The sequence below is a fragment of the Stomoxys calcitrans genome, chromosome 1 (assembly GCF_963082655.1).
Source record: "Stomoxys calcitrans chromosome 1, idStoCalc2.1, whole genome shotgun sequence".
Classification (NCBI taxonomy): domain Eukaryota; kingdom Metazoa; phylum Arthropoda; class Insecta; order Diptera; family Muscidae; genus Stomoxys; species Stomoxys calcitrans.
This window is the reverse complement of record NC_081552.1, coordinates 94,327,304-94,335,457: the sequence shown is the minus strand read 5'-3', so window position 1 is coordinate 94,335,457 and position 8,154 is coordinate 94,327,304. Positions and strand designations below refer to the sequence as shown.

The 8,154-nt window shown below is 37.8% G+C and overlaps 2 protein-coding genes across 3 annotated transcripts in view; both read left to right on the top strand.

Annotated features, from left to right (window-relative positions):
- Positions 1-8,154, top strand: part of LOC106095086 (heparan sulfate 2-O-sulfotransferase pipe-like) — a 507,727-nt gene that overhangs the window by 383,574 nt on the left and 115,999 nt on the right. The window lies entirely within an intron of this gene.
- LOC106093261 (heparan sulfate 2-O-sulfotransferase pipe-like) lies at positions 6,699-7,777 on the top strand. Its single transcript, XM_013260308.2, has 4 exons — positions 6,699-6,704; positions 6,769-7,325; positions 7,392-7,546; positions 7,614-7,777. The coding sequence occupies exons 1-4, from the start codon at positions 6,699-6,701 to the stop codon at positions 7,775-7,777; spliced, it is 882 nt and encodes a 293-aa protein (XP_013115762.2).

The following is an 8,154-nucleotide window of genomic DNA, read 5'->3' as shown; positions in this document are numbered from 1 at the left end:
ATACTTGGCACAGTTGATGGATGTCATAACGAAATACTTCGTGCAAAAATTCATTCAAATCGGATAAGAATTGTGCCCTCTAGAGGCTCAAGAAGTCAAGACCCAAGATCGGTTTATATGGCAGCTATATCAGGTTATGAACCGATTTGAACCATACGTGGTACAGTTGTTGGGTATCAAAACGAAACACGTCGTACAAAATTCCATTCCAATCGGATAAGAATTGCGCACTCTAGAGGCTCAAGAAGTCAAGACCCAAGATCGGTTTATATGGCAGCTATATCAGGTTATGGACCGATTTAAACCATACTCGGCACAGTTCTTGGATATCATAACAAAACACGTCGTGCAAAAATTAATTTCAATCGGATAAGAATTGCGCACTCTAGAGGCTCAAGAAGTCAAGACCCAAGATCGGTTTATATGACAGCTATATCAGGTTATGGACCGATTTGAACCATACTTGGCACAGTTGTTGGATATCATAACAAAACACGTCGTGCAAAATTTCATTCCAATCGGATAAGAATTGCGCACTCTAGAGGCTCAAGAAGTCAAAACCCAAGATGGGTTTATATGGCAGCTATATCAGGTTATGAACCGATTTGAACCATACTTTGCACAGTTGTTGGATATAGCAACGAAACACGTCGTGCAAAATTTCATTCCAATCGGATAAGAATTGCGCACTCTAGAGGCTCAAGAAGTCAAGACCCTAGATCGGTTTATATGGCAGCTATATCAAAACATGGACCGATATGGCCCATTTACAATACCAACCGACCTACACTAATTAGAAGTATTTGTGCAAAATTTCAAGCGGCTAGCTTTACTCCTTCGGAAGTTAGCGTGCTTTCGACAGACAGACGGACGGACGGACGGACGGACGGACAGACGGACGGACGGACGGACGGACGGACAGACGGACGGACATGGCTAGATCGACATAAAATTTCACGACGATCAAGAATATATATACTTTATAGGGTCTCAGACGAATATTTCGAGTAGTTACAATCAGAATGACGAAATTAGTATACCCCCCATCTTATGGTGGAGGGTATAAAAAAACACAAAAAATTCAGGAAAATGCATAAAATCTTTCTATAGTACGGTCCATATAATTTAATGTTTGTTTCATGCAAATGTTGACCAATTTTGGCATACTCTTTCCAACATTTCAGTCGATATCTCACGAATAAATGTTTCAATGTTGTCTTCCTATGCGTCAATTGAAGCGGTCTTGTCTGTATAGACATGTGCTTTAACATAGCCCCACAAAAAATATCGCATGATCTGCGCGTACAATTGACCGGTCCCGAACATGAAATAAAATGTTCACAGAACTCGCCTCTCAATAAGTCCATTGTAACGGGTGCTGTGTGGCATGTAGCACCGTCTTGTTGAAACCACATGCCATGCAAGTCAAGTTATTGCATTTGGGCATTTTTGAAGAAATACGATCCAATGATACGACGAGCCCATAAACCGCACCAAACTGTGAATTTTTCGGGATGGATTGGTAGCTCTTGCAATGCTTCTGGCTTCTCCAGAATCCAATCCAAAATCGACAATTCTGCTTAATTACGTCCCCATTGAGCCAAAAATGAGTTTCATTGCCCAATTGAAGAAGCGCGCGATGAAATTTCATATCAGAGCACGCATTTTAATAATAAAATTCAATAATTTGCAAGCGTTGTTCGTTTGTAAGACAATTCATGGTTAAATTATAGACCAAACTGAAGAAGTTTGACAGTGAAACAAGGCACGAAAAGCGCGTGAGCTGTTTAAACCCGTGTTGCCAAAAAGATAATATCTAAAAAATCACCGTTTAGTGTATTAGTTTCGAGCGATCTGGACCAAATATTGTCCGATATGAACCATATTCGGTACGTATATTGAAAACCCTGGTATTACTCACTGTGCCAAAATCAAATAAAAAAATTCGGCTTTTATTGGCCTTATAACTGAAATCGGGAGATCGGTCTATATGGAGATCGACCGATCTGGACCATATTCCGCACAGATACAAAAAGGGGTGCCAAATTTCAGCGGATAATAATTGTGGCTTTTATAGATATGACACTAAATCGGGAGATCGCTACAAAATTTGAACGTTGTGTGAAACAGTAAAATTTTTAAGATGCTAAATTACCTATTTTGGCACGTACATTTTGCATATATATTGAATATTTTTTGCATATCTTTTGCATAAAAAATCCAAATTTCAGACATGCACTCAAAATTTGTTTTCCTACACCAAATTATGTCTAAACAAAAATTTTGCCCAAAATCGGTCCATAAAAAAATTGCATATATTTCCTCTCGCTAATTAAAATGTAAGGGGTTTCATTTGAAGCGTGTAGTTAGATTAAATGGTTTCGAGTTGCATATCTCCTCTTTAACAATCTTAATTATCAAGTCTCTGTGCAAGTCATTGTAACGGACGTGCCAAGGAGCTTTGTTCGAATTCCTTAAAGCTTTGTTTTGAAAATCCTGTATTTTTTCGTAATGTTGATTTTTTGTGCAGCCCCATAGTTGGATTCCATACAGCCATATTGACTACAACACCGGCTTGTAGATAATAATTATATTATCAGTACTTGATTTCCAATACCTCTTTTTTATATCCACCACCGTAGGATAGGGGGTATATTCATTTAATAATTCCATTTGCAACACATCGAACTATCAATTTCGGTCCGTAAAAAGTTTATATATTTCGGTTCGTCGGAAAATTCTAAGATGATTTAACGATGCCCGAATGTCTGTCCGTCCGTCCGTTGTAATCACTCTACAGCCTTCAAAAATTCAGATATTGAGCTGAAATTTGGCACAGATACGTCTTTTTGATGCACGCTGCTTAAGTTTTTGAACAAGCCAAATTGGACCATATGTGGATATAGCTGCTATATAGACCGATCTGCCGATAAAGGGTCCAATGCCCATAAATGCTTTAATTTTTATCCGATTTCGCTGAAATTTGAAGCAGTGAGTAGTTTAAGGATTCCCGATATCTTACCCAAATATGGTTCAAATCAGACTACATTTACATATAGCTGCCACATATACCGATCTGCCGATAAAGGATCTGAAGTCCATAAAAGCTTTATTTATTACCCGATTTCGCTGAAATTTGAAGCAGTGGGTTATTTTAAGCCTACCGACATTTGACCTAAATATGGTACAGATCGGACTATATTTAGATGTATCTGTCATATGGACCGATCTGCCGATATGGGGACTGAAGCCCATAAAAGCTTTATTTATTACCCGATTTCACTGAAATTTTAAATAGTGAGTTTTTCTGAGTCTCCAGTTATCCGACCTTAATATGGTTCAGATCGGATTATATTTGGATGTAGCTGCCAAAAAGACCAATATTTTGTTCTTCCAAATTAAATAGAGACTTATATATATTATAGACCATTCAATGTCCGTGCCAAATTTGGGTGCTTAAGTTATCCAATTTTCACCGGATTGTGACGAAAAGGGGTTTACATATATACCCGAGGTGGTGGGTATCAAAAAATTCGTCCCGGCCGAACTTAATGCCTTTTGCTTGTTTTTATACCCTCCACCATAAGATGGGGGGTATACTAATTTCGTCATTCTGTTTGTAACTACTCGAAATATTCGTCTGAGACCCCATAAAGTATATATATTCTTGATCGTCGTGAAATTTTATGTCGATCTAGCCATGTCCGTCCGTCTGTCCGTCCGTCCGTCCGTCCGTCCGTCCGTCTGTCTGTCGAAAGCACGCTAACTTTCGAAGGAGTAAAGCTAGCCGCTTGAAATTTTGCACAAATACTTCTTATTATTGTAGGTCGGTTGGTATTGTAAATGGGCCATATCGGTCCATGTTTTGATATAGCTGCCATATAAACCGATCTTGGGTCTTGACTTCTTGAGCCTCTAGAGTGCGCAATTCATATTCGATTGGAATGAAATTTTGCACGACGTGTTTTGCTACGATATCCAACAACTGTGCCAAGTATGGTTCAAATCGGTTTATAACCTGATATAGCTGCCATATAAACCGATCTTGGGTCTTGACTTCTTGAGCCTCTAGCGTGCGCAATTCTTATCTGATCTGAATGAAATTTTGCACGACGTGCTTTCTTATGATATTCAACAACTGTGCCAAGTATGGTTCAAATCGGTCTATAACCTGATATAGCTGCCATATAAACCGATCTTGGGTCTTGACTTCTTGAGCCTCTAGCGTGCGCAATTCTTATCTGATCTGAATGAAATTTTGCACGACGTGCTTTCTTATGACATTCAACAACTGTGCCTAGTATGGTTCAAATCGGTCCATAACCTGATATAGCTGCCATATAAACCGATCTGGGGTCTTGACTTCTTGAGCCTCTAGAGTGCGCAATTCTTATCCGATTGAAATGAAATTTTGCACGACGTGTTTTGTTATTATATCCAACAACTGTGCCAGGTATGGTTCAAATCGGTCCATAACCTGATATAGCTGCCATATAAACCGATCTTGGACCTTGACTTCTTGAGCCTCTAGAGTACGCAATTCTTATCCGATTGGAATGGAATTTCGCACGACGTGTTTTGTTATTATACCCAACAACTGTGCCAAGTATGGTTTAAATCGGTTCATAACCTGATATAGCTGCCATATAAACCGATCTTGGGTCTTGACTTCTTGAGCCTCTAGAGGGCACAATTCTTATCCGATTTGAATGAATTTTTGCACGAAGTATTTCGTTATGATATCCAACAACTGTGCCAAGTATGGTTGAAATCGGTTCATAACCTGATATAGCTGTCATATAAAGAGATCTGGGGATTTGACTTCTTGAGCTTCTAGAGGGCGTAATTCCTATCCGATTTATCTGAAATTTTGCATGACGTATTTTATTTTTACTTTCAACAACTGCGTCAAATAAAGTTCAAATCGGTTCATAACCTGATATAGCTGCCATATAAACCGATCTGGGATCTTGACTTCTTGACCCCTAGAGGTCGCAATTATTATCCGATATGCCTGAAATTTTGTACGATGGATCCTCTCATGACCATTAACAAACGTGTTTATTATGGTCTGAATCGTTCTATAGCCCGATACAGATCCCATATAAATCGTTCTCTCTATTTTACTTCGTGAGCCCCAATGGGCGCAATTCTTATACGAATTGGCTGAAATTTTACACAGGTCTCCAACATATAATTTAATTGTGGTCCGAACCGGACCATATCTTGATATCGTTTTAATAGCAGAGCAACTCTTTTCTTATATCCTTTTTTGCCTAAGAAGAGATGCCGGGAAAAGAACTCGACAAATGCGATCCATGGTGGAGGGTATATAAGATTCGGCCCGGCCGAACTTAGCACGCTTTTACTTGTTCTTGGTGTGTTCTTTCCAGTTGAGTCTCGAGTCTAAGGTTATCCGAAGATATTATGAAGAATTCGCAAATGGCACCTGATTCATGTACATATACAGCGGCTTAAACTGTGTTTGTTTTATCGAAAAATTAATGTGAGTTGACTTACTACTTTTTAGATTCAGACCTCGCTTCGTGGTCCATTGGTACATAACGTTTAATGCTGATTTAATTTTTTTTTTGTAGACTCAATTTTATTGTGGCCGGTTGCAATTAGAAGTATGTAGTTTGCAAAGATTTCAGAAAATCAGTTTTGATGTAGCGGCGTAGGAAAATTATATATAAGATAGAGAATTGGTCCCAGGAAGCTACCTTGTGGGTAGGTACTTTGCGCTCTCAACAAATGGAATATTATCATCTCCCAAGGAGACATGGGTAACTAGTATATCTTGCTGAATAGAACAGCAGACAGATTTACGCCCAGGTCGTTGGTCCACTTCGCTGTCGTTCGAAGGGCTTTCTGAAGTAGTATAGAGTGCCGGTAAACTTTCTCTTAACATCAATGGGCACATCATGTGCATATGCGACCACTTTTTCTTCCAGATTTGTTCTATAGCAATTTACGATAGTAGAAGTTTTATACTCTTCATACCTATTTTTTGCCGGGGACCGCATGATGCTGAAGTTTCAAAATTTTACATGGATTGTTGTAAAGGTCTCATACTTCTATGCCGTTCTCCACCTTGTAAAAATGCAAAATTAGCCATTAACATTCCATTAAGACACAAGGTGTATTTCATTAAGACGCAAGGTGAATACTTCTCTCTTATTAGGTTGCGCTATGATGAAAGACCACCTTTTATAGCCCCATCCGAATGGCGAATGGCACAGAGCGCCATTACTTAGTAGAGAAGTTCTACACTGATTAGAAAAAATTTTCAGCGATGGTTTTCCCCTCCTAATGCTGGCGACATTTGTTAGGTACTATGCCAACTTCTCTCCATAGAGGTGTCGCACTGCGGCTCGCTGTTCGGACTCTGCTATAAAAAGGAGGCCCCTTATCATTGAGCTTAAACTTGAATCGGAATGCACTCATTGATATGTGAGATGTTTGCCCCTGATCCTTAGTGGAATGTTCATGGGTAAAATTTTCAATTTTACTTCTTTATATATAATGCATCTCAAATTACCTTCCCCCAGCTATTCCTTTGCCAAAATCTCAATTTCCTATGACCTATTGCTTTCCCAATCGGGACTAATTTTTCAAATGCAATTATAACAATCATATTGCTCTAAAGCCTGTAGCATAGTAATAGTAACTGGGAAGGGATTTGATGGCACATATTCATGGAGGTGTTGTATTAAAGTTGATTCCATATCATTTTTTTTTATTTTTGTCCCACCTATCTACCTACAGCTGGAATGGCTTAACCCGAAGTTACTAAACAATACGCCATTTGCCCGTCGAGATTTTCTCTTCTTCAATCGTGTGCCCAAGGTAGGCAGTGAGCAGTTGATTGAGTTGATGCGCCAGCTAAGTGAGATTAACGACTTCAGCATAAGTCGGGCGCCATTTTCCCACCCCATTCATTATCACATGGGTGAGGTAGCACAAGGAGAATTACTGAATGTCCTAGATGACTTGGGCGAGGCCCATGCCTATAGCATGCATGTCAATTATATAAACTTTCGTCAGCATGGTATGACTCAACCAATTTACATCAATATGGTACGTGATCCTGTGGAAAGAGTCATTAGCTGGTTCTATTATCGACGAACACCTTGGAGTGTGGTGCAAAATTATCGAGTGACGAAGAAGTTCCTCAGCACCCAGTTTTATAAGAAAGACTTTCATGATTGCGTTCTCAGCAAGGATACCGAATGTGTGTATGAGCAGGGTGCTAGTTTTACCCAAACTGAAGCTTTGCATATAAGGCAAACATTATTCTTTTGTGGTCATGATCCCGTATGCGAGTAGGTGATATGTAAAATTTGTTAACATATTGAAACGTTTTAAGAATTAATTTTCCTTTTTGGCAGACCCTTCAACTCATATGGGGCCTTGCAAAGGGCCAAAGAAAATGTTGAACATGATTATGCTGTAGTGGGTTCTTGGGAAGACGTAAATGTAACCCTAAAAGTTTTGGAAAATTATATACCCAAATATTTTCGGGGTGTTACCCAACTATATTATGGTAATGTCCCTTGTATGGTATTGCTTCTATTTTATTCATTCAACATTATTTTTATGCAAACGAACAGATGGCTTGGCCAAGGAGAAACGCAACAATAATACGTGGAAACCTAAAATACGTGAAGAAGTAAAGGAAATTGTACGCAAGAACTTCACTCGAGAATATGAATTCTATCATTTTTGCAAACAAAGATTGTATAGACAATATTTAGCTTTGAATAATTTAGAATGAATTTCAATAAACTTTCAATTGTAAATAAATGGCTAAATTTAGAACAAATTAAACATTTGTATACATCAATGTTTATGTTTTAAAACAATATTAAATATAAGTATTTATTTACCATTTAAAAATATATGAAAATATATTGTCCTCAACGAAGGTGTTTGTGCATCAAGACCTCTTCAAATAAAATACATGTGGAGCTTGGAACTGAAAACCAACAAAGTATATATATATACATATATATATATATATATATATATATATATATATATATATATATATATATATATATATATATATATATATATATATATATATATATATATATATATATATATATATATATATATATATATATATATATAGATATATATATATATATA

Excerpts from the sequence above, each read along its gene's own strand:
- LOC106093261 (XM_013260308.2), top strand. Across the intron at positions 7,326-7,391 it reads GGTCATGATCCCGTATGCGA|ACCCTTCAACTCATATGGGG; the intron begins GTAGGTGATATG and ends CCTTTTTGGCAG. Across the intron at positions 7,547-7,613 it reads TGTTACCCAACTATATTATG|ATGGCTTGGCCAAGGAGAAA; the intron begins GTAATGTCCCTT and ends GCAAACGAACAG.